The 26,667-nt window shown below is 44.5% G+C and overlaps 1 protein-coding gene across 4 annotated transcripts in view; it reads left to right on the top strand.

Moving 5' to 3' along the window:
• The window catches only part of LOC137327143 (E3 ubiquitin-protein ligase Midline-1), a 213,268-nt gene that overhangs the window by 49,326 nt on the left and 137,275 nt on the right, over positions 1-26,667 (top strand). For all 4 annotated transcript variants that reach the window (XR_010964374.1, XR_010964373.1, XM_067992639.1 and 1 more), the window contains exon 2: positions 3,442-4,157. Coding sequence is in view for 2 of the 4 variants with exons in the window: in XM_067992639.1 (XP_067848740.1) it covers positions 3,498-4,157 (660 nt within the window). In the remaining 2 variants the exon portion in view is untranslated. The remainder of the gene's footprint in view (positions 1-3,441; positions 4,158-26,667) is intronic.

Below are 26,667 nucleotides of genomic sequence, written 5' to 3'. Positions count from 1 at the left end.
CTTATCTCATTTCCGTTTGTGGGACCTTACTGTGCGCAAATTGGCTGCTGCATTTCCTACATTACAATAGTGACTACACTTCAAAGGTACTTCATTGGCTGTGAAGTGCTTTGAGACGTACTGAGGGTTTGAAAGGCGCTATATTACATAGAGCGTACAGCACAGAGACAGGCCTTTCGGGCCAACAGGTCCATGCTAGTGTTTATGCTCCACAGGAGTCTCTTCCCTCTCTACTTCATCTAACCCTATCAGCATATCCTTCTATTCCTTTCTCCTTCATGTGTTCAGCTTCCCCTTAAATGCATCTGTGCTAGTCGCCTCAACAACTCCTTGTGGTGTGAGTTCCACATTCTAACCACTCTCTGGGTAAAGAAGTTTCTCCTGAATTTCCCTATTGGATTTATTAGTGACTATCTTGTTTATGGCCCCTAGTTCTGGTCTCCCCCGCAAGTGGAAACATCTTCTCTACGTCTACCCTATCAAATCCTTTCATAATCTTAAAGATCTCTATCAGGTCACTCCTCAGACTTCTCTTTTCTGGAGAAAAGAGCCCTAGCCTGTTCAGTCTTTTCTGATAGGTATAACCTCTCAGGCCTAGTATAACCTCTCAGTTCTGGTATCATCCTAGCAAATCTTTTTTGCACCTTCTCCAGAGCCTTTATATTCTTTCTATAATACGGAGACCAGAACTGTGCACAATACTCCAAGTGTGGTCTAACCAAGGTTCTATATAAGCTTGATGTGGAGATGCCGGTGATGGACTGGGGTTGACAATTGTAAACAATTTTACAACACCAAGTTATAGTCCAGCAATTTTATTTTAAATTCACAAGCTTTCGGAGGCTTCCTCCTTCGTCAGGTGAACGATGTGAAAATGAAATCCTCGAAAAATGTGAAAATGAAATCGAGGCTTTCATTTTCACATCGTTCACCTGACGAAGGAGGAAGCCTCCGAAAGCTTGTGAATTTAAAATAAAATTGCTGGACTATAACTTGGTGTTGTAAAATTGTTTACAACTATATAAGCTTAACATAGCTTCTCTGCTTTTCAATTCTATCCCTCTAGAAATGAACCTCAGTGCTTGGTTTGCCTTTTTATGGCCTTATTAACCTGCGTCGCTTCTTTTAGTGATTTGTGTATCTGTACCCCCAGATCCCTCTGCTCATCTACCCCATTTAGACTCTTATTATCCAAGCAGTGTGTGGCCCCTTTATTCTTTCCACCAAAATATAATACTTCATACTTGTCGAGATTGAAATTAATTTGCCAATGACATGCCCATTCTGCAAATTCATTAATGCCTTCCTGTATTTTGTTGCAGTCCTCCTCAATATTAACTACACCCCCCAATTTGGTGTTGAGACAAATTTTGAAATTGTACTTCTGATTCCCGAGCCCAAATCGTTTAATTTAAATGGTGAACAACAGTGGTCCCAACATCAATCCTTGTGGAACACCACTTCCCACCATTTGCCAGTCTGGGTAAATACCTTTAACCCCTCCTCTCTGTTTACTGTTTCGTAGCCAGTTTGCTATCCATTCTGCTACCTGTCCTCTGATTCCACATGCTCTGACCTTGGTGACTATGCGGTACCTTATCAAAGGTGTTTTGAAAATCCAAATATATTACATCTATTGAATTACTCTTATCTACGCTTTCTGTTACTTCTTCAAATAATTCAATAAGGTTGTCCAAGCATGACCTTTCCTTTTGAAATCCATGCTGACTATTCTTGTATTTTCTTTCTCTAGATGTTTTTTTATTACATCTTTGAGTAAGGATTCCATTATCTTTCCTATCACTGACATTAAGCTAATTTGTCTATAGTTCCCTGGACTATGACATATGAATGCGGGTTCGTTCTTTCCTTTGCCAAATCCGACTTTGTGTAGATGATGCCCCTTTAAAATTCCATAACCATCACACCTTGGCACTTTAATTATTTGAACAACTGAAATAAATGTCATTAGTGTTTGCTGTGCAGACTTGTCACTACCCACCAGCTATAGGGAATAGTGACAACTTTCTCTACCTCCCCTAGACTGCCATTCGAAAATGAATTTCTGTTTAGAGTTTCAGTAAATTAAGGAGGAATTTGTGGGAGCTCATTACAGAATAATCAAAGGTTATTTTTGGAGCATTAATTGAGGTTCTAGGAGGTGAGGGAAGTGCAGGAAAGTAATCATAGCGCCCACACCGTTTAATGCAACAGAGAGACTTGAGCACATAATGCAGGCTGACACTCCAGTACAGTACTGAGGGAGTGCTGCACTGTCGGAGGTGTTGTCTTCCCGATGAGACGTTAAACCTAGGCCCTGTCTGCCCTCTCGGGTGGATGACACAAGTTGTTAACGTCTAAAACCCATCTCCAGTAACAGTTCAACCATCACTTCAAGTTAGAAAGTGATGTTGATTAGTGGGAGCCCCGAGTGAGGCCTGTTGCTATGCCGATGATGTCATAAGTCAGGCCGTGTCAAAGCGATGGGCCCGGCTGACTTTGTGAAGCTGAAAATTCAGATTCAAAACCTTCATTCCAGTGTTCTGCTTTCGCCCCCCCTCCCCCGACACTCTCTTATAATGAGGACCGTGACCTTTTAAACCCATAAGCTGCTTTCATACCTTCATACAATGCGTGCAATGATCACTGTGTCGACCGTGTTTGTTGGGAAAGGAAAGTTTTGTTGAGCATTTTTTCACGAAGGTGGTGCCTCTTTAAGGTGTCATGTTTCCCCTCAATAAAGTCTTGCTAATCCAGCTTCTAACGCTAAAGTAAGTCAGTTGTAATTAATGGTACCCAGAGCTAGTTGGATGTACTTGATTCGATTTTTAAAAAAATGTTTCCAACCGTCTCCAGCTCGCTAATGAGTGTATAAACCCCACTAACGAACCAGTGTTTGTTCCCGGAGAGGTTAGGAGGTCCCACGGCTAAACGGGACTTCGGTACACAAAGCGCGTGCAGCTGCACCCTCTGAAGCCGCCTCTGGTGACTGGGCAACAGAGCCTCGCAGCATCAGATGGTGGAGAAATGGAGCAGTTTGTGAGGCACGGCCTCTTGCTTCCGCTTCACTGGCCTGTCTGCTCGCGGCAGATGATGGCCTTCGAGTGGAGCACGGAGCAGGGGTTGCTGTGCGGCCGACTTTTGGACGATGCAGGCTGTGTCTTTCCAATTAAGATCGCCGTTCGGGTGGGCTAGATCATTCCACAGCGCCAGTAACGTTTGGATTCTCAGATGCTTCAGAGATCTGTGTGGTTACTGGACTCAGTTATAGTTTTAAAGCCATGTCAGAGCGTGTTCGAGGGGCGTTCAGGAGGCGTTAGTGTGAAATGGGCACTACCGTGAGTAATGGGTCGCTGTTTCAGCGTAAGTCGGCAACCTCCCTAAGCTGAGCCCCCGCCCCCGCACACTGTTGTCTAATCGAATCCTGTGTTGCCTTTCCAGATAGCTCACCAGCTTCCCTGGATTTTGCTGACGACACAGGATTGCTTTGCCTGAAGATGGAAACACTGGAGTCGGAACTGACCTGCCCTATCTGTCTGGAGCTCTTCGAAGACCCACTGCTTCTGCCGTGCGCCCACAGCCTCTGCTTCAGCTGCGCCCACCGCATCCTGGTGTCCCATTGTGCATCGAACGAGAGTGTGGAATCGATTGCCGCCTTCCAGTGCCCGACGTGCCGCTATGTCATCGCCCTCAACCACCGCGGTCTAGAGGGGCTCAAGCGCAACGTCACCTTACAGAACATCATCGACCGCTTTCAGAAGGCCTCGGTCAGCGGGCCCAACTCACCGGGCGAGAGTCGCCGGGAGCGTGCCTTTGACAGCGGCGCCATGACCACGGCCGAGCGTGTCCCGTGCCAGTTCTGCGAGCAGGACCCGCCGCGGGCGGCCGTGAAGACTTGCGTGACCTGCGAGGTCTCGTACTGCGACGGGTGCCTGAAGGCCACCCACCCCAACAAGAAGCCCTTCACCGGGCACCGGCTGATCGAGCCCGTTCCCGACTCGCACCTCCGGGGCCTGATGTGCCTGGAGCACGAGAGCGAGAAGGTGAACATGTACTGCGTGACAGACGAGCAGCTGATCTGCGCCCTGTGCAAGCTAGTGGGGCGGCATCGAGACCACCAAGTGGCGGCTCTGGGCGACCGGTTTGACAAGATAAAGGTACGTGGCAGAGACCTTTCCACCATTCATTCCACCCTGCGTCTGTCTCGGGGGGAGAGGGAGCATCCTTAGAAAGTGCGACGTACAGTCAGAACCCTGTACGGCCGACAGGATTTACACATCAAATGTTGACACGTAATAAGAGGTTCTGACCGACGAAAAGATGCTTCCCTTTCGTAACCCGGGACGTGAAGGGAAAACTGGGAGTGAGACTGACTTAAACGTCCTCCACTTGGTAAAGCGATCAACACATTAATATTGACCAGAAGCAGGAAACATAGATTGAATCCAATTATCCCCATAGAGATGTCCTTTGGCTTACAGTGGGATTAGCAACAAAAATCATCACTGTGCAGTACCTTATATTTTAAAATAGGTTATGTTTCCATAAATGTAACTTTTTTTGAAAATGGTTTATTTATAAATTGATTGGTCAATGATAATTTATGCACTTATTTCTGTCTTTTAATTTTTTTGTGTGTGATTAATTGTACAATTTGCCACGGATTCATTTCCCATCTTGTCCATCTCCAAATTAAAGTCATCCCCTTCCCCTTCGCAATCGTGTCACGACAACCTCAGCCTCTGGGTGCAGACGTGCTCTGTTCCCATGGTGACTGGATTGCACACTGCATAGTCTCCGGGAGGTTTTAACCGCACGTCTCCAGAAGGCGCTCAAAATTACATATTACATGGAATGTACAGCACAGAAACAGGCCATTCGGCCCAACTGGTCCATGCTGGTGTTTATGCTGCACGTGAGCCTCCTCCCACCTCTCTTGTACGGTTTTCAACCCTCCTGGTTTCGGCTGGAGTCTCCTGAAATCAACGGTTCCTCTCCTGAGCGCTGCGGCTGGCAACTTGGGAGTAAAATTTGTTGTATCACCAGTTCGCGCCTGCGCGTCGGGGCTGAAGTCTGTCCCTGTGCAGAATGGACCCCAGAATGGGCCCTGGGACACCATGTTAATTGTATCCGTATGATTAATTGCATTCAGGTGGTGCTTATCAATTGGGGACTCTTGTATCCATTTATATGAGGGCTTATCGAGGGTGTGGAATAGGTAATGTGGATCTCTGTGAATAAAGGCTTGGAAGCAACTGAAGACTAAGCTCTAGTATTCTATCCTTCACCACCTGGCTATCTAGTTTATAACTCACCGCTGTACCTCACCTCAGGTGCCCGTAGCACAAGGCTGGTGACGTCACCCCCCAACTGCCACAGAGAGCCGGGTAAGGAACTATCAAGGATCAGGGGGGCCTTGGGAGTCGACAATCAGGGAGAGAAGGGGAATGGGGGCTCAGAGAGAGAGAGAGAGAGAGAGAGAGTCTGGAGGTTCGGGCAGTGTGGGGGGAGAGATGGAGACTGGGGAACAGGGGCTCGGGGAGATAGAGGGGGGATGGGTGCTTGGGCTGACGGGGAGTCTGGGTGCTGGGGGGAAGAGATGGAGAATGGCGGCTTAGTTGGGGGGGGGGGGGGGTGGTGGGGAGTCTGGGGGCTCAGGGAGAGACCTGGAGAACGGGCGCTCAGGGAGAGAGAAGGGATGGGGGCTCGGAGAGAGAGAGAGATTGGAGAATGGGGGCGTGGGGAGAGAGGGGGGACTGGGGAATGGGAGCTGAGAGAGAGAGGGAGAGGGAATGGGGGCTTTGGGAGTCTGAGGGCTGGGGAGGAGAGATGGACTCTGGGGAATGGGGGCTCGGGGGGAGAGATGAGGATGGGGAGAGATGACCACTGGGAAATGGGGGCTATGGGGGAAAGATGGAGATCGGGGCTGGGGGGGAGAGATGGGAACATGGGCTCGGGGAGAGAGGCGGAGTGGGGGCTGGGGAGAGAGGCGGAATGGGAGCTCAGAGGCTGGGGGGATAAATGGGGAACGGGGGCTCATGATCAGGCTTCATATGATCAGATGTCACATGGTCAGAACACAGAACATCACGTGATTGAATCTCCAGAAATGCCTCCAACCAGAGTTGGCAACCCTACCCTCTTCATCTAACCCTATCCTTCTATTCCTTTCTCGCTCATGTGTTTATCTAGCTTCCCCTTAAATGCTTCTATGCTATTTGCCTCAATACTCCTTGTGGAAGCGAGTTCCACATTTTTACCACTCTCTGGGTAAAGAAGTTTCGACGGAATTCCCTATTGGATTTATTGGTGACTGTCTGTCTTATATTTATGCCCCCTAGTTTTGCTTGTAGTCCAGGACTCCCGGGCCTGAGGGTTTTCAGAGTTGGTGAAAACCCTCTTGAGATAACTGGGAGTCTGGCCTGCAGAAGGCCCAGTGCGAAAAGTGGCCAGAGAGATGCAAATCAGACCTCTCTAATCATCTGTCACTGGGGACTCCTTACTGAGAATTTTTTTTTTAATAGTACAGGGTTTTAGATAGCAAGGTACAGATTAAATATCCTTGGCAAGGAGCTGAGAAATCATTTTATGTTAAAGATATCATAATGTCTGGACATATAATTGGATAAATTATCAGGCATTAACTGTATTGAGAGTGGAGCGTGTGTACTTTCTATTCATAATCTGACCCCTGATGCTGGATTGACTGAGGTGGTCAACGTTACGCAGTGAACCTTTCTTGTGAAGAATGTTTTTTTTGAGGGTGTCTTGCTCTTGCTGCTCAGGCAGGCTGTGAACAGAACTCCCATGTCACAAAACCAACATGATGTTGGGGTGAGGAATTGCTCTTGGGCGGCAGTGCCAAATGATCAATAGTGAATCGGCTGCCCGGTTTATACCTCGCCCGATTTTCTTTTCGGCCTTATCCGGTCTGGCCAATCTGTGGCTCCCATCCCCACCAACAGGGTTGATTCTTAACTGCTGTCTGTAGTGGCCTTAGCAAGCCACTCTGTTGTACCAAACCACTACAAAGAACACACCACACGGACTGTAGCTGTTCAAGAAGGAGGCCCATCACCACTTCAAGGGCAACTAGTGAGGAGCAATAAAATGCCGACTTTCCCAGCGATGCCCACATCCTGAGAACGAATAAAAAAATGTCTTTCTCTTTATGCCCAGTTGTTTTTCTACTCATCCCCAGTCTCTCTTTCTTTATCCTGGTCTCTCTCTTCTCCCTCCCGATCTTTCTTTGTCTGCCCCCTCTTTATCTCATTGCCCCGTTTTTTTCTAATTCTGCTCTCCATCCTAATTATTTCTCTTTTGTACACTCTTACACTCTGTTACTTTCCCTCTGACACCTCTTCCTATTGTCTTTCTCTCATGTTCCCTCCTGCTTTCTTCCCCCCCCCCCCCCCATCCTTTTTCACATCCTCGATGTTTATCTCTCTGTCTCTCCCTCTAGCCTCTTCTGCCAATTTCTCTCATTCATTCACTTCTTCTTCCAGTCTTTTCCAAGTTTTTGTCTCTAACCCCTTCCCTCAATTTCTTTCTAATAATACATTTCTATAGCTCCTCTCACGACCTCAGCATGTGCCAAAGCGCATGATAGCCAATTAGTTACTTTTTTGAAGTGTAGTAGCTTGAAGTGTAGGGGAAACGGGAGTCAATTGCACAGCAAGCTCCCACAAACAGCAATGAAATAAAATACCAGATCACCTATTGTAGTGATGTTGGCTGAGGGCTAAATATTGGGCAGTACACCTCCCTGTTTTTCTTTAAATAGTGCTGTGGGATCTTTTACATCCACCTGAGAGGGTCGACAAGGTCTTGGTTTAACATCTCATCCAAAAAACGGCACCTCTAACAATGCAGCTCTCCCTCAGTACTGCACTGCACTGAAATGCCAACCTAGATGTGCTCAAGTCTCTGGAGTGGGGCTTAAACCCACAACCTTCTGCCTTAAAGGCAAGAGTACTACCAGTGAGCCACAGCTGTTGCCTTAATTACTGCAAGGCTACTGTATATTTGTCGTATTCTTTCATGTTTCAATGCACCAAATTATATTGGGAGTTGAAAATAACCAGCAAAAATTTGTTATGAAATGGAAATAACACAAAATTACAGAGTACGTTAGTAATAGGAGCAGAATAGAATTTTTATAAATATGAGTAGACTGAGGGCCATTGTCCAAGTTAGAGACACTAAAAGCTTTTCAAGAAGCTGAGGTACATTTTTATATAAGTGAAGACACTTTCACATGTTAATTCATTATTGAAGTATTTTCAGTTGTGACTAACAGCATTCTTGAAAAATTTAATGTCCCTTGGGGGCCTGACCGGAGCTCATAATTTTTACGAGGAGATAAAGCACATTTTCTCAACCATCCTCAATGGGACAAGCCGTTGGCTCGGTGGTAGCATTCCTACCTCTGAGTCAGGAGATGTAGGGTTTGAACTCCACTTTAGACAGCCCCGGCGAGTGGAGACTGGAGCTCCAGCTCTGAGTTCTGGGTTGCAATCCAGTGGGATACATTTGCCATGTGGGTGTGGGTGGTCCCCCTCCCTTGTCGTACGGGTCGTGGGAGCCCATAAATTCCTCCCGCTGTGAACACTGGTATAAAGATGGTTACGGCCTATGGGAAGGAGTGTTCATGTCGTGGTCTGTCAGACTGTGAATCAGCCTGTGAATCCTTCCATTACTTTACAATGTTCTCCAAGGGAAGGTACAACTTAAAAATAAAAACAGTTCACAACAATCCTGAACAGCAACTTCTTATTGGAAGATTATTCCCACCTAAAAGGAAGGAGGCAGTGAAGGGTCTTGTGGCTTTAGCACTGCGTGCAAGCAGTGCATCTGACTGAAGTGACCTGAACTATCCTTGTCATGACCGTGACAGTGGCCGATTGTTTCCAATGTGGGCTCCCACTCAAGCATTATTAATCACTGGCACTCACCACACACACAAAGTAGTCCCAATTACAAGAACAAGCTGTGTTTTCTTTCCTCTATCCTACCACCCCCCACCCCCCCCCCCCCACTTCATCTGCACGATAAAACCGTCTGTTCTCGGGCCACCGAGAGTGAAGCTTTGATGGACTGGAAACGTGCTGAGTTCATGACCCTCCCTCCTACCGTCTCAGCACGTGGGCACAGTTTGGAACCCACGGGGCAATGTGGAAAGACTTCTTTAATAAATAAAGCTGCCTGTGCTTTGATCACTGAGGCGTGAAATGTTTGAAGAGATTTTCCATGCAAGGGTGAAAACAGAAACTTGTAATCTCACCCATCGTTATCTCAAAACAATTTCATAGAATCTTACAGCACAGAAGGAGGCCATTCGGCCCATCGTGCCTGTGCTGGCTCTTTGAACGAGCTATCCAATTAGTCCCACTCCCCTGCTTTTTCCCCATAACCATACAGCATTTTCCTTTTCAAGTATTTATCCAATTCCCTTTTGAAAGTTACTATTGAATCAGGCTGTACATTCCAGATCAGAACAATTCGCTGCATCAAAAACAAATTCTCCTCATCTCCCCTCTGGTTCTTTTGCCGATCATCTTAAATCTCCGGTTACCGACCCTCCTGCTGGTGGAAACAGTTTCTCCTTACTTTATCAAAACTGATCATAATTTTGAACACCTGTATTAAATCTCCCCTTGACTTTCTCCTGCTTCAGCCACTCCTCACTCCCCTTTCTCCCTCCATCCCCCACTTCCTTCTCCCATTCCACCCTTTCCCTTCCCGTCACTTAAACCCCCATGACTCCCGTATTCCCCAACCAACCAAAAGATGAGTTCCCAGTAGTTTGGTTTTTAAAGCAGTTATTGCAGTAACCCCAACACGCTCTACGTCCTGCCCTGTCCCCTCCTCTCCCTCACCCTTAAACACTCTCCTCCCCTCCCTTACCCTGACCCTTTTCTCATCACCCACTGCCCCTCTTCTCCTCCTTACCCCCCATCTCTTCATCACCAGCCTGTGCAATAAATACTTCAATTTAAAAAAAATCTATGACATAGAATTCTACAGCACAGAAACAGGCCATTCAGCCCAACAGGTCTTTGCCGGTGTTTATACTGTGCATGAGCCTCCTCCCACCTTACCTCATCTCACCCTATCTAAATATATGAATTGTAAACAATTTTACAACACCAAGTTATAGTCCAGCAATTTTATTTTAAATTCACAAGCTTTCGGAGGCTTCCTCCTTCGTCAGGTGAATGATGTGAAGGAGGAAGCCTCCGAAAGCTTGTGAATTTAAAATAAAATTGCTGGACTATAACTTGGTGTTGTAAAATTGTTTACAATTGTCAACCCCAGTCCATCACCGGCATCTCCACATCATAAATATATGAAAGTTACATATCAGATATGTGGCCAGTAGAGGTTGAAGAGGTGGGCGAACTGGAGGTGGCAGCAATGCCACCTAGTGGGAGGATGACTGCCATTACAATGAGACAGGCAGACGTTGACATCAGGTTTTTCCATTATAAATTTTGACATGAAAGTGTTGCTCAAAAGTTGTGACACAGAATGTAAGGATAATGTGGACAGGAAACGCAAGACTTTTTAATATTGTAAGACAGGCGTTGAAGCAAAATTGAGAATTGAATTATTCTATGAGTAAATTGGTAATGCATTGGGGAGCTGTGCCACACAGACCAGGGAAGTCATGGGTTTAATTGCTAGTCTGTACTGAGTTATTTGATCTCGGCTGGGCTGGCAGAGCAAGTATTTAATTTTACCTTTAGTGCCCCAGGTCCAGGGGGAAAGAAAATCAGCAAGTATTCCCACTCCTGATCATTATCCAGTGACTTTCACTAGAAATGTGCGTTTGATGAGATTTGGCTTAGGCCCAGTAGCCCTCACTACCAAGAAGCCTGCTGATGTTTTTGATATGGCTTGGCAGCCAGTGAGATACCTCACCATGGTTACAGACACGGAAAATCTACCCTCCCGTGTGCAGCGAATATTGGGAATTGTCAAGATTTATCAAATGTCAGCGAGTTATTATGATCTGGAATATGCTCCTGAAAGGATGGTGGAAGCAGATCCAATAGTAACTTTCAAAAGGGAATTGGATAAATACTTGAATAGGAAAACTTTTTAGGGCTATGGGGAAAGAGCAGGGGGAGTGGGAATAATTGGATAGCTCTTTCAAAGAGCCGGCATAGGCACGATGGGTCGAATGGCCTCCTTCTGTGCTGTAAGAGTCTATGATTCTATCTACAATCATAAACATTTTTTAAATCAACAGATATTAATATTCATGTAGAATGGTGAAACTACAGTAAAATTGTGACATTTTCATTTAATCTACTCCTAGCTGAAGTACTATCATAACAATGCGTACTGGGGCCGTCCAAATTCTCGAGCAGAGTGGCTTTTTAAGTGAATCGCCCGCTACACTTATCAAAAAGAAAAACGAGAGCTTTTAAACTTAGAAATGATATACCCTTGCATTGCCTTTCAATGTAACCTCTGAATCCTGTGAGGGTCTATCAGAGAACGGCTTGGGCCTCAGCCAACAGCCGAACAAAGCAAACACTTAGTGCTCCTACATGTCAGGGTTAATGCTAGTTCCAAAACTGATCTCGGTAAAATTTCCACATATGTTTTGAACAGATTGGCTCAAGAAGAGAGGACTAACTGAGAACTGGTATCTAACCTAGTACGATCCAGAGGAAAGGGGACAGCTTTGTGATGTGTTTCCTTTTCTTAAAAAAAGAGGAAATGCTTTGGGCGGCAGTTAGGGGTTAATCTTCCAACGCGAAGATGACCCTTGCATTCAGGCAGTGTCAACTTCATGCTTTTTAGACGGTGCCTCGGGCAGCGAGCACAGCAGGCCGTCTCTGCTGTGTAAACTGCAGCGACAGGGCTATCAACATCAAAACACGAGGAAGGGAGATTGGAGGAATTATTCAAACATGCCACAGCAGTTGCTTTTGGAGAAGAGGAAGTTTGGGACATGACGAACACACTGTGATGGCCAACTAGGTTCTTTTTCTGTTTTAAAAAAAGCAGTGTGATTTTGTACAGTGTTCTAGTGGTCTTATTTCCTTCCTGTTTTCCTCCTTGCCATGTGTGCTACTATCTTTTGTGGAAAGGGTGGAGACTTCCACTGACAAAGTTAACAGCTCTTCATTGATTGTCAAAGCTTCCAAGTAATATGCAGGAGCAGTGTGTGAAAGAACTCAATGGCCAACCAGTTCCTATTCCCCCTGCACAAGCAACCCGGTGAGGTGGCAAAATTAAGTGAAAGTGGTAGGCCAGGCCTGGGGTTTGAATTAGGGTTTCAATGTCCCTGTCAGTGTTGAGCTATTAGTGTGAAAGGTTGCTGCAGGAGATGGTGCCCATCAATATTAAGATGTCCTCTCAGAACTACAAGGTGAGCTGGCACCGTATGACATTTGGAAGACCCTTGCATTCAGGATCAAATAGGCCCACCCCAAAGAACATGAGGAGGTGAGGGGGTGAAATTCATCCTGGGTGGGAGTGATAGTGAATCGGCAGCCCGGTTTACACTTCGCTCCATTGTGGAAAAGAAAATCGGGCCATTCACTAGCGCCCGTTTTGCGCTAGGGCCCAAGATGAGTTTCACCCCCATTGATTTGAATGAGCTCTGTGTGAGTATTTGCAGATAATATATGGACATTAATTCATGTATTTCTCCAGGTAAACGCTTCAGTTAACCAAGCCCCATTATTTCCCTACATCAGAGTGAGATAAATAGGAGTGTCGTTTACATGCTAAATGATGAAAAATTCATCAAGTGCGCTGTAGCATGTACTGAAGTACAGTTAATTTTTCCTAACACTTGACAGCATTTCTATTTATATCCTGTGACTACACATCAGTCAGATAAGTTAAGATTAAAGTGTCTCAATATGTTGCGCTGTGTTGTAAAATTCCTCAAGAGAATGGTGAGACCTTTGATGGGAGTTAAAAAGAAAGACTTGCATTTATATAGCGCCTTTCATGACCTCAGGATGTCCCAAAGTGCTTCACAACCAATGAAGTCCTATTAAAGTGTAGTCACTGTTTAATGTAGGAAATGCGGTAGCTATTTTGGGTACAGCAAGGTCCCACAAACAGCAATGTGATAATGACCAGATAAGCTGATCATTGTGATGTTGGTTGAGGGATAAATATTGGCCAGGACATGAGGGAGAACTTCTCTGTTCTTCGAAATAGTGCCATGGGATCTTTTACTTCAACCTGAGAGGACAGAAGGGGCTTTAATTTAACGTCTCATCTGAAAGACAGATGTTAGTTGAGTGTCCCGAGAGAAGGGAGTCGAGGGCACTCTCAACCCAAGTTCCAGCGGACGTGCATTAACTGCAAAAAGTGACCTGAAAGCATGGGAACCGACTGTTCAGGTGCTTGAATCTCACTCAGCAGCCATTTTGAGCGTGTTATCCTGGAGGATTCCTGTGCTTCATGATAGTTTCCAGTTCGAATGTGATACTAACCTGGCATACCTCAAATGTCGTCTTAGCAGTAAAGATAAAGGTAAATCAGTAGCAGATTTGGCAGAATAGTAGTCAGTGCTGAATTGGGATTTCTAAACCAGAGGAGGGTTGCGGTCCTTTCAGTTGTAAAGTAGACCGTCTGCTTTTTAAGTGGGTTGTCTCGAAACATCTAGAGAATAAAATGGATCTCGGTCATTTCTTTCTAAAATAAAGGACCTTTACCTGTGTACTTTTCTATAATGGCAAGAAGGCGTTAGATATTGAGGTTATCAATTATTTTTCATTAGCAGCAAGGATGATTTTTCCTCTTGTCCCATCCATCCTGCAGATTCCTTTTAAAGGGCCTCCATCTTCATGCTATGCAAACAGACAACACAATAGCATAAATCCAGTCACTTGTAAATGAGGTCGATACATGTTGGCTGTTCTAGCTCTCGAAACAAAAAATGGGGGTTTAGCCCACACAGCAACAACTTGCATTTATATAGCTCCTTTAATGTAGGAAAATGTTCCCAAATTGTAGTGAAATATGTCATGTTTTGAATATTTTATTTTGTTGGATTTTTATTTTGGGCAACGGAAATTTCAGTTACTGAAAAAAAAATCATCAGGAAGCATTTTGATTTGTCTGGAAAAGGTAGATATGAGTACCCTGTAGGACGCTCACTAAAATACTGGGTGTTGTGTGACACCTCCAACATTGGACGTCCTGTCACTGTACTATCTACTAGCATCACAAAAATGTGGTCACTGTTAAATTGAGATTTACCATAAGAGCTGGTTTACATAGGAGTTTTCAATGGAATGCGTGCCCCAAGTGCGGAATTTAATATATTACAGATATTTTCAGATAAATTTTGAGTATTAAGAAACTATTGAAAAGATAACAATAATGTTTGAATCAAAGGTTTCGCAAATTATAATTGGTGTTTATAGATGTATGTTTTTGCACTCATTTTTGTAGTGAATTGGAACTAGCCTTCTGGGTCTGCTGAAGATATGGGTTTTATTACATTGTTAAGTATTATAATTTATGTTCATCACTGTGAAAGACATTAAGCTTGGGGAAAAGAATCCCTCTCCACTTTTTGCTCCCCACTGTCGTCATCCCAGCTAAGTTGGCTGGTTGTAGTATAATGATGCATCTACTCAACAATGATTCAACAACGGACCATCACTCCCAACTCTGTGGACCATTCTCTACAGCAGCAGTGTGGATTTTTCCATTTCCTTCATCGTTCTCCACCTTGAGTGAGATAACCAGTTCAGTGCAAATTACTCGCAGCCTTCGGCCACTAGGGATTGGGTTGAAGCCCTAAAACTTGTTTTATTTGGGTCTCTTTCAGCAGGCAGTCCGAGGAGACCTTCATTCCCCTCAGTCTGGGCGGGATTCCCACTGAGGTCACTGAGTGTTCTAACCCAACATACCAGCCGGTCTGCTCGACACTAACTACTTTAATTCTATGTCCCAGTTTGTTCTTTGTCTATGTATTTTTTTTATAAAGAAAGAAAGAATTTGCATTTATATAGCGCCTTTCACGACCTCGGGATGTCCCAAAGCATTTTACAATGAAGTACTTTTGAAGTGTAGTTACTTTTGTAATGTAGGCAACAGGGCAGTAAATTTCCACATGAGCAAGATCCCACTAACAGCAATAAGATAATGACCAGATAATCTATTGTGATGCTGGTTGAGGGATAAATATTGACCAGGACACTAGGGAGAACTCCCCTGCTCTTCTTAAAAATAGTGCCATGAGATCTTTTACATCCACCTGAGAGGGCAGATCGGAACTTGATTTAATATCTCATCTGGAAGGTGACACCCCCAACAGCGTCAACCTAGATTTTTATGCTCAAGTCTCTAGAGTGGGACTTGAACCTACAACCTTCATGACTCAGAGGTAAGAGTGGTACCACTGAGCCAAGGGCTATAGCATTGTGAGCCTTGTTGTATCTGGGGATAGGACTGCCAGTTGCGGATGATTTGGTTTGTGTGTTACTGTTGACATAGGATCAGGCCCTCCACTTATCAACCACATGCTGAGGCTTTTGAGCAGACTGTTTGGAAGGACTGCCCAACAGGTTTGTTCAGGTTACCAATCCCTTCCTGGAAAGGGTTGTCAATGTTGACATTTTTGTTGCAGGCAGATAAAATTACACATCAGATCTGTGGGAAAGTTTCAGCTCAGTTTTGAAAGAGTACGAGCTTCCTCTTAAAGGGACAGTGAGATTAAAGTAAAGTGTTTGGCAAACCAATGTTTATCAAGCCTACCCGCATACCTACTTTCAGATGGGAGCCTCACACAAGAGGTCATGACCTCCCGCTTCCTGCATCAGGCTTGCGATCTCACGCTTGCATGTTTACGTGTCCTCAGAATGTCTCAAGGCGCTTAGCAGCCAAGAGTTACTTCTGAAGTGCAATCATTTCTGTTGTGTAGGCAAACACAAGCAGTCAGTTGGTGCACAACAAGGTCCCACAAACAGCAGCTGCGTTGAATGACCAGTTGATCTAGGAACAAGAAGGAGTAGGCCATTCAACCCCTCGAGCCTGCAATTAGATCATGGCTGACCTGTACCTCAACTCCATCTTTTTATTCGTGCTGTTGATTGAGGGAGTGGCGTTAGCGAGGAGACCAGTAGACCCCGCCCCCCAACCTCTCCCCCCTCCCTTCAGTCTTCTTCCAATAGAATGACACTTGGCTGTGCCCTGCCCCCAATATCATGGAAGCAAATAAGCACTATTAAAAGATATATAGCGTGTGAGGATCTGCCCAACTTTTTACAGCACTCCTTAAATAACCAAATGAAGCAGTCGGAGGTGCAATGAAACACTCATTAATTGTTTTTAATTAATGAAAAGTCCTGAAGTGCAAATCCCCTCTGCAGGTAAAATGGGGGATGAATCATGACATTTCTGAAGCATGATGTGGAGATGCCGGTGATGGACTGGGGTTGACAATTGTAAACAATTTTACAACACCAAGTTATAGTCCAGCAATTTTATTTTAAATTCACAAGCTTTCGGAGATTTTCTCCTTCCTCAGGCAAATGTTTCAAGAGCTCCTTGAAGCCTGAAGCAAGCTGTCCTATGAACTGAGTCACCCCTGACAGCTCCCCACATTGAGGTGAGAATGGCCCTTTAAATTTTCACGGCCCGAGTATTGTCCATGTAGCTGTAAACATGCTTGGGCACGCATTTCCTCGTGAGCGGGACAGGTCCATCCAGAAGGTCATGAAAATATCCGAATGGGGAAGCTACGAGACTTATTTCTATTGAATTCCTGAACCTCCAGGGTGGGAGTTGTCTCTTTCCTGGGGAAAAAAAGTGTCCTTTTGAGAATGTCTATTGTAGGATCTTGTAATTTAATAACATCCTTTCAGACCGTCATGCCTAACATGGGCGAATTTCGACACCAGATTGACTTATTGTTGGGTGCTGCTGTTACAAGTCAGTCTTGATGCTGCTACAAAGACAGCTGTTTGTGCTGCCTTTCCAATTTATGCTAATCAACTTATGCAGTAAACGGAACAGTTAATTGTTTAAATTAAAGGTTAAACGTTCCAACCCAAATGAGCAGGATTCGCTGTCTGTCATGTCCTGACAGGCTGACACCCTTGTTTTACTTTCGAAGGTACAACACAGATTTTGGAGAAGACAATTCAGGCCTATGTTTAGCCATTATTGGCATAGTTTAGTCCTGAATGACTATTGACGGGTTTTAGACACACTCCAGTCGAGGTGTGCTGTTTGCACTTAATCTCTCGAGGTCAGTTAATTAGTGTAGCTACAGATGCAGATTGGGATATGCGTCAGAGCACACTGGTGGTGGGAACAGACGATTTCATGTAAATGATATTTAAAAGGGTGGTGACAATTAAAGAGCAGTGTCACATTAAGGGGACAAAAATGCTGTAAGCCTTTGGACAGCCTACGAACCCCATTGTCATCCTTGACCAAGGATGAAGGAGCAAGGCACTAAGAATAGACTGTATCTAAGGGATAGCCGAGGACCCAATGCCTTGTCGATGGAGTTGAGGTGACGGTGCATGAGGTGGTTGTATCAATGGTAGTGGATGCCAGGAAGGAAGTGGAATGAAGTTCCAGGCCTCTCTATCTCTCTCTCCTCGAAGATGCTCCCTAAACCCTACCTCTTTAACCAAGCTTTTGGTCACCTGTCCTAATATCTCCTTATGTGACTTGGTATCAAATTTTGTTTGATGGCGCTCCTGGGAGGGAGGGGGACGCGGGGGCTGGGAGGGAGGGGGACGCGGGGGCTGGGAGGGAGGGGGACGCGGGGGCTGGGAGTCCCAGGCTCAAAAAGTGAGATGCAGGCAGAATAAGACAAACCGGCATTAAAGCAGGAGGCGTTGGAAAGACAATATGAACAGGAGCTGTGGAGAGAGAGAGAGACTGGCCTCCGCTAAGATTGATTTGTTGCCATTTCTTTCACTGCTGTGAGAAAAATGTTATTCATTAATATTCCGATTTCCCCAGGCAATAAAAAGATGAAGCAATATTTTGATCAGTGTGTGTTCGGTTGCTACCACACAGTCTGCCACCACAGACATTTGCGGCCATGCCTTCAGCTGCCTAGGCCCTAAGCTCTGGAATTCCCTCCCTAAACCTCTCCACCTCTCTATATCTCTGTCTCCTCCTTTTAAGACGCTCCTTAAAACCTACCTCTATGACCAAACTTATGGTTACCTGCCTTAGTATCTCTTTATGTGCTTGGTGTCAATTTGTGACTATAATCGCTCCTGTGAAACGCTGTGGGACGTTTTTAACGATGTTAAAGGCACTATATAAATACAAATTGTTTGTTGTTGTTGTTGCATGGTTGCCACGGCCACGGAGTGCAAGGCTCTGCATCTGGATGTTTGGTGACCCACAGCCCAGTGAAGGTGACTCCCCATGGCTGTTGCCAGGTCGGGAATGCCAGGGCCTGCAGAGCTGGTTGGTGGCGTCTTGGCAAAGGTGGCCACACAAGCTCCTTCAGCTGTTGGTCACCCCGCCTTGCCGCCTTCCACGCGGTGCCACTTAAATCCTGCCACACGGTGATTGGTATGCTTCTGAGGAAGCATCCAAAAATAAGGTTGGTCAGGCTTTCCCATATCTTAACGGTGCCATCAGATCTGTTATCCCAGATTCCTTTGGGAAAGGGAGCATCCGTCTGCATTAACCCCTGTGCTCTCTCAATGGTGTTTATTAAGGTGGGTGTTTTATACAGTAGACGGTCACAATCAAACTGTGCAATATCAGAGCTTATGGCATAACAGGGCAGAGACAGTCTTTTGTAATACGTCCTAACCTAGTAAGCCTGCTTTAGCATTGTAACAGTAATCTCCTTGTAATATATAGAGCAAGTCTTCTTTGTCAATAATCCACTAATTAGATTCCAACAGTATTGCTGCTACAAGTTTATTTGTTTTTTTAAAATTCATTCTCGGGATGTGGGCGTCGCTGGCAAGGCCGGCATTTATTGTCCATCTCTAAGTGCCCTTGAGAAGGTGGTGGTGAGCTGCCTTCTTGAACCATTGCAGTCTGTGTGCTGTTAGGTAGGGAGTTCCAGGATTTTGACCCAGCGACGATGATGGAATGGCGATATATTTCCAAGTCGGGATGGTGTGTAACTTGGAGGGGAACTTGAAGCTGACTGTGTTCCCATGCACCTGCTGCCCTTGTCGTTCTAAGTGGTGAAGGTTGTGGGTTTGGGAGGTGCTGTCGAAGAAGCCTTGGTGAGTTGCTGCAGTGCATCCTGTAGATAGGACACACGGCAGCCACAGAACGTGGTGGTGGAGGGAGTGGATCAAAATCTACTTTTAATGCCACATCTAACATATAAATGTTAACGCTGTATATGATCTGTTAGCAAAACCACTTTCTTCCAGCTCCACCACATTGCTGCTCTGCTCCAGTCTCCCCTCTACTGCTAGTGAAACCCTCATTCAATTCCTTAATCACTGCAAGGCTTGTCTGCTACAACACCCTTCTTGGGGTCTCTACATAACCTCTAACTCACCCCAATCACTGCAGATCGTCCTTACCCACACCAAAGCCCAGAATTTAACTCGGGGCGGGAATCGGAGGGGAACAGGTGACAAACTATCCTGAACTCAACAGTTTTAACTCCCAGTCCTTAGTTGCATTGGCCCCATGAGTCTCCCGCCCAAAACCAACAGGAAGCTGCAGTGCTGGGCAGTAGGAGGCTGTAGGTGGTATTCGAAGTGATAGCACGCCACACTCAGTAAAGTCGCGGGAATGAGGTTTCAGGAGATATCGCGATCGGGAAGATGGTGGGGGGGCCCGGGGTAGGGGAGGCCTAAACTTTCCTTGTGGGGCCCGGAGGAGCACCGCCTGTCCTCCTAACCCCACACAAGAAAGAGAAACCTCTCAGGTAGATGTTAAAGATCCCATAGCATGATTCGATGAGGATAAGGAGAGTCCTCCCTGTTGTCTTGGCCAATATTTATCCCTCAAACAACATCACTAAAAACAGATTATCTACTCATTATCTCATTGCTGTTTGTGGGACCTTGCTGTGCACAAATTGGCTGCTGCATTTCCTACATTACATCAGTGACTACACTTCAAAAAGTACTATGTTGGTTGTGAAGTGTTTGGGACATCCTGATGTCGCGATAGGCGCTATATAAATGCAAGTTCTTTCTGACATATGAACTAAATCCCACAGTCAATGCCTTGCATATTGACGAAGCTCTCCCTCTTGAATCGTAATCAGTGTGACACGGAGACCTCTGACCCACAATTGGCAATATAGTGGGGAATATCTTGACTGAAGGAGTCAGTTGTTAGTCAGAAAGGCTTGCTATAAAAACTCGGGGCCTTTTTTGGTTCAGTTCATTTTAAAATGTGTCGTTATCGGCAAATTCACCATAAATCTGTATTTTAAACAAAGTCGTGTCATCATGGTACTTTACAGCAAAGATGTACCAGCCACTGGAGATTTAATGTTTTTAAATGTTAGCTTCAATAAAATAATTAAGATTAACAATACAGAAACCACATCGTAAAACTGCAACGGTAAATAGAGCAGCTGCTACGACTCCCACTTCTCTGGTGGTCCAATGTATGGCAACATCAGAACTTTGAACTGATCATAAGCTCTCTTTTGAGACTCATTTCTTCCTTTCCAAGTTCTTGTGCTCAACAAGGTGTGAGTGTTGGAGAAAGGAACTCTCTCAAGTCGGGTGCTGAAGGGTAATTTTGCGAGTTGAGGCTCCCGTCGTGGAGCCTCGCAAGACGGGGTCGTGAGTCGGAGATAGATGTAAAATGAATGATTCTGCGGGCCGTGCTCCTGTTTAGCAGGGGAGCCTCATAAAAGTAAGCCTCAAGCGTCAGAATGAAGCACTTTGAGATAATTTTTATTAAATGATAATGATAAATGCGGAGTAAATCTCCCTTGACTCTGTCCTATAAACAGAGTTGAAACTCTGGATGTAAGATATCCTTCTGATGGTAGAATGGTGTGCTCTATGGGTTAGCGTGTTGGTCCTTTGGGACAAAGATCACTAGTTTCCGACTCCTTGCCTCAACTTTTCATACCCATCTTCAGTAAAACCTTTACCCTTTCGGATGAGATGCTAAACTGATGACCCGTCTGTCCTCTCAGGTAGATGTAAAAGATTCCACGGCACTATTTAAAGAAGAGTAGTGGAGAACTCCCCTAGTGTCCGGACCAGTGTTCATCCCTCAAGCATCATTAAAAATAACAGATTATCTGGTCATTATCGCATTGCTGTTTGTGGGACTACACTTCAAAAGTACTTTGTTGGCTGTAAAGCACTTTGGGACTTCTTGAGATTGTGAAAGGCGCTATATAAATGCAAGTTCATTCTTTCTTCTTTCTTATTCCCTCCCATCCTGGTCGTTCCCCCCCCCAGTATGGTTCCAATCTTTGCTCCGTGATGTCCGAGGGACGTAAATTGAGCATATCTGGTGCACATCTGCTATAGCCATCCATCGCCACATCTGGCTGGATCACATCAAGTACTATCAGGACTCGAGCACCTCTGCCACAACCACTCACTACTCCAGGATAATCAGGACAATGTGTCCCAAATTGAACTTTCATTTTACAGTCGGGGTAATGGAGGATTGTAGGTAAGCTTTAGTAAAATGCTTTCTGCGGGTTTTCCTACAATTCCTTCTTTGATGTGACCCTGAGGTGAGCTTCCAACCACACATCCACTCCATCATCAAGACCGCCTGCTTCCACCTCTGTGTTAAATTGCCCGTCTCCACCCCTGCCTCAGCTCATCTGCTGCTGAAACTCTCATCCATGCCTTTGTTACCTCTAGACTTGACTATTCCAATGCTCTCCTGGCTGACCTCCCATCTTCTGCTTTCCATAAACTTGAGCTCATCCAAAACTCTGTTGCCCTTATCCTAACTCGCACTAAATCCCGTTCACCCATCACCCCTGTGCCCTCTGACCTATATTGGCTCCGGGAACGCCTCGATTTTAAAATTCTCATCCTTGTTTTCAAATCCCTCCATGGCCTCGCCCCTCCCTATCTCTGTAACCTCCTTTAGCACTACAACACTCCGAGATCTCTGCATTCCTCCAATTCTTGCCTCTTACGCATCCCCGATTTGAATCGCTTCGCCATTGGCGGCCATGCCATCAGCTGCCTGTGCCCTAAACTCTGGAATTCCCTCCCCAATCCTCTCTCTACCTCTCTCCTCCTTTATGACGCTCCTTAAAACCTACCTCTTTGACCAAGCACCTGACCTAATATCTCCTTATGTGGCTCGGTGTCAAATTTTGTTTCATAACGGTCCTATGAAGGGCCTTGGGATGTTTTACTATGTTAAAGGCGCTATATAAATGCAAGTTGTTGTCCCTACTATAGGGCACAAAATGCAAAATAATGCAGATACTAGAAATCTGAAATAAAAACAGGAAATGCCGGAAACACTCAGCAGGTCCTGGCGACATCTGAGGAGAGAGGAAGGAGGGGTCAATGTTCTCTGGTCGATGACCTTTCATCAGAACAGGGCACAAACTGGAACAATCCCTCAGTTCAAATTCCTGTTCAGTAACTATTTGTGTTAAGTGAACGCCATTATGCAGCAATCTGTTAATAGGAACTAACTCAAACAATACAGCAAATCACTAAGGGGAATAAATTCATAGCACAAGAACATGCAAGCAGTACACTGAAGTCTTGCTGTTTCCAAGTAATACCAATTGTTCTCTGATATTTCCTTTGTCATTGTGCATTCTCCCCCAGATCTATCAATGACACATCTTTTCCATATAGTACAGTGTAGAAACTCCACTAGAGCATAGCTTGGCCCCAATGAATCTACTCCAACTTCACTTGAAAGCATTCTCTTGGTAATTGTCCTCTTAAAATGTTATACACCATTACTTTATAAAAAGAGAAGCAGATTGATTTTTGTACTAGTGGAAAAGCTTAGCAAGGTATTAACAACAACTTGTGTTTAAATAGTGCCTTTAATGTATGAAAACGTCCCAATGTGCTTCACAAAAGTGTAATCAGACAAAAATTGACACCGAGCCGAAGAAGGAGATATTAGGAGGGGTGACTAAAATCTTGGTCAAAGAGGTAGGTTTTAATGAAGGTCTTAAAGGAGGAGAGAGAGGTGGTGGGTGAAGGAAGTGGGGGATGCACAAAAGGCCAGAGTTGGAGGAACGCAGAGTTCAAGAAGGATTGTAGGACAGGAGGAGGTTATAGAGATAGGGAGGGGCAAGGCCATGGAGGGATTGGAAGACAAAGATGAAAATTTTGAATTTGTGTTGAAGGGGACCAGGAGCTAATGTAGGTCAGCGAGCACAGGAGCAATGTGCGGATGGGACTTGGTGCGGCGGAGTTTTGGAGGAGCTCAAGTTAATGGATGTTGGAGGATAGTTGGGAGGGGATTGGAATAGTCGAGTCTGGAACTATTATCATCTCTTCAAGTGCAATTTCTCTTACAAAATAAAACAATGTGTTGCTTCTTTCCCTGACTTCCTGCTAGACTTACATAGTTTGTGAGGGGGTGGGGGGACCTCTTTCACCGGAGGTTTGCTAGCATTTGTCCATCACAGTGGCTACTAATCTGCTCAGGTCCTAGTTGACAAATTTTCCATTGAGCCTTTTTTTGCACAAATATTCACCGCTACATCAATAAGCCTTTCAGCATTTCGAGAAATGTTAGAGCATAATTGTTGTAGGTCAGGATTGGCTGCCTCTGTTTATTCTTGCCAACCAAAATCATGTTTCCAGGAATTGTCCACTTTTCAATCTTAGGTTCCTGCGATTTTTTTTTAATGGGTTTTAATTTTTTTTAGTTGCCATTTTGGTGGCCGTGGCTCAGTCGGTAGCACTCTCACCCCTGAGTCAATAGATCATGAGTTCAAGCCCCATTCCAGAGTCTTGAGCACATAATCTAGGCTACCACTCCAGTGCAGTACTGAGGGAGTTCTGCACTGTCTGAGGTGCCGTCTTTTGGATAAAACGTTAAACAGGTGGATGTAAAAGATCCATGGGACTATTCGAAGAAGAGCTGGGGGGTTCTCCTGATTTCCTGGCCAACATTGGTCCCTCAACCAACACCACCAAAAAAAAAACCTGCTCATCTGTCTCACTTAAGCTTGTGGGACCTTGCTGTGTTCAAATTGGTGTCAAGAAAGCATGGAAACAGAATGCTTTCCTCATCAATAGTTCTTGTTTGTAGTAGGCATTAAGTACCTAAATTTTGTGGATACAGGTATTGAAAATATCAGGACTAGCTAGTTCTAGTTTTCCCCTAAAACATAAAACTTGGCAAAAAAACATCAAGTACACGTGACTGAGTTAGAGTAATAAGGAACATTTTGCAAGGTAAGGCTCCAAGCACAAAGCTTCACTCAGTGGGAGCACAGATTGGAGATTTGTTGTTCCCTTGAATTTTAATGACTGGAAAATCAGTCACAGCCATGCCAACATTTGCAACCAATTCTCTCATCAGGGGAACATCTAGGCAAAGCAATCATAACATAATAAGGTTTAAAATAGTGATTGAGAAAGACATAAGTAAGACAACGACCAAAGTTAAAGATTGGAATAAAGCTAATTTTGAGGGGATGAGACTGGAACTAGGGAAGGTAAACTGGAAGAAAATTGACAAAGAGCTGGACCAGCAGTGGGAAATATTTAAAACGGTGATCAATAGAATTCAGGAGAAATATATTCCTCTTAAAAAAAAAAACAAGAACAAACTATCCAATAATGAAACACCATGGATGAATAAAGAGATAAGGGTAAAATTGAAACTAAAGAAAAAGTCATACTCTAGTTATAATAGACAATAAAGGAGAGGATGACAAAAGGGAATACGAAGAGATTAGGAAAGATGTCAAAAAAAACAATTAGGAAAGCAAAACACAACAATGAAATTAAATTATCAAGGAATATAAAAAGAAGTAGTAAAGTATTCTACAGACACATAAATGACAAAAGAAAAATCAAGATCGGGATAGGGCCATTAAGGGATGTACAAGATAAACTCACAGGTAATGACAGTGAAATGGCAGAAATATTGAATAGTTACTTTGCCTCAGTATTTAGGGAGACTAACATGGTGGGCATGACATTAGAAGAGGAGATCAAGAAAGATATAAAGACATTTAAAATAGAAAGGAGGGAGATAATTGATAAACTAATCAAACTTAGAGAGGATAAAACCCTTGGTCCGGATGGATTGCATCCGCGCATATTAAAAAGTCAAGGAAGAGATAGCAGAGGCACTATTTTATATATATATATATATATAATATAAAAATTCACTAGAAAAGGGAATAGTGCCAGAGGACTGGCGGACAGATAATGTTATTCCTATATTTAAAAAGGGAGATAGAACAAGTCCAATTAGCTTAATGTCGGTGGTAGGAAAGATACTGAAATCTTTACTCAAAGATGTAATAGAAAAAAACCTAGAAAATGAAAATGTAATAAAGAATAGTCAGCACGGATTTCAGAAGGGAAGGTCATGCTTGACCAACCTTATTGAATTCTTTGAAGAAGTAGCAGAAAGAGTAGACACGGGTATTGTAGTAGATGTAATATATTTGGATTTTCAAAAGGCCTTCGATAAGGTACCACATTGCAGACTCATGACTAAGATCAGGGCATGTGGAGTCAGGGAACAGGTAGCAGAATGGATAGCAAGCTGGCTATAAAACAGAAAACAGAGAGTAGAGTTAAGGGTAGCTACACAGGCTGGCAAAAGATGAGAAGTGGTGTTCCACAAGGATCAGTGCTGGGACCACTGTTGTTCAAAATTTATATCAACAATTTGGATTTGGGAATCGGAAATACAATTTTAAAATTTGCGGATGACACTAAATTGGGGAGTGTAGTTAATACAAAGGAAGAATGATTTAAAATGCAAGATAACATTAATAAACTTGCAGACTGGGTGTGTAATTTCATAATTTCTGTAATTATAGAGCTCAGTCTGTGAGGTTGAACCTTCTATAAGTGTCCCTGGGGAGGCCTGAACTAGGTAAATGTCACTGACTTCCATTAGGACATTGCAACATTTTCTCTTTCTTGTGCTATTCAAGAAAACAGACACCGTTCTATCACGCTTTCTCAAGTGGATTAATTCTATGTCTGGATAACAAGCGGCTGGGATGATAGTGGAATCCAGCTATCCAAAATCATACCTTAGTCCTCCTGTATGTTAGTTTGTTATTTTGTTAACAATGTTTTCATTACGACCCATTAATAAATGCTGCTGTACTTCATAAATCTGATACAAAAGAATTATCCTTTTTTAGAATCAGTGTCACAATTCAGTTCAGGTCAGTCAGTCAAATGAACCATGGAATTTTTTGTTTCAGTTTTGGCTGTTTTTCAGCACTGGCAGTCAGTGTGAGTGCAGAGGCTTGAGTGTGAGTGCAGAGGCTTGAGTGTGAGTGCGTTGTATGTTGTTGATGCTCAATGATGCTCACAACAAATGACCAACAACAGTGAAATCATGGAACATAGGAACAGGAAGAAGCCATTCAGCCCTTTGCGCCTGTTCTGCCATTCAGTCAGATCATGGCTGATCAGTACCTGCACACGGGCCGGGAGGGAGGGGGACGCTTGGGCCGGGAGGGAGGAGGACGTGTGGGCTGGGGAGGGAGAGACACGCCCGCTGGGGGCTAATCTTTCCAATCTTCTTCCCGTCCCACTCACC

This window comes from Heptranchias perlo, chromosome 11 (genome assembly GCF_035084215.1).
Source record: "Heptranchias perlo isolate sHepPer1 chromosome 11, sHepPer1.hap1, whole genome shotgun sequence".
Classification (NCBI taxonomy): Eukaryota; Metazoa; Chordata; class Chondrichthyes; order Hexanchiformes; family Hexanchidae; genus Heptranchias; species Heptranchias perlo.
This window is presented reverse-complemented; position numbering and strand designations above follow the sequence as displayed.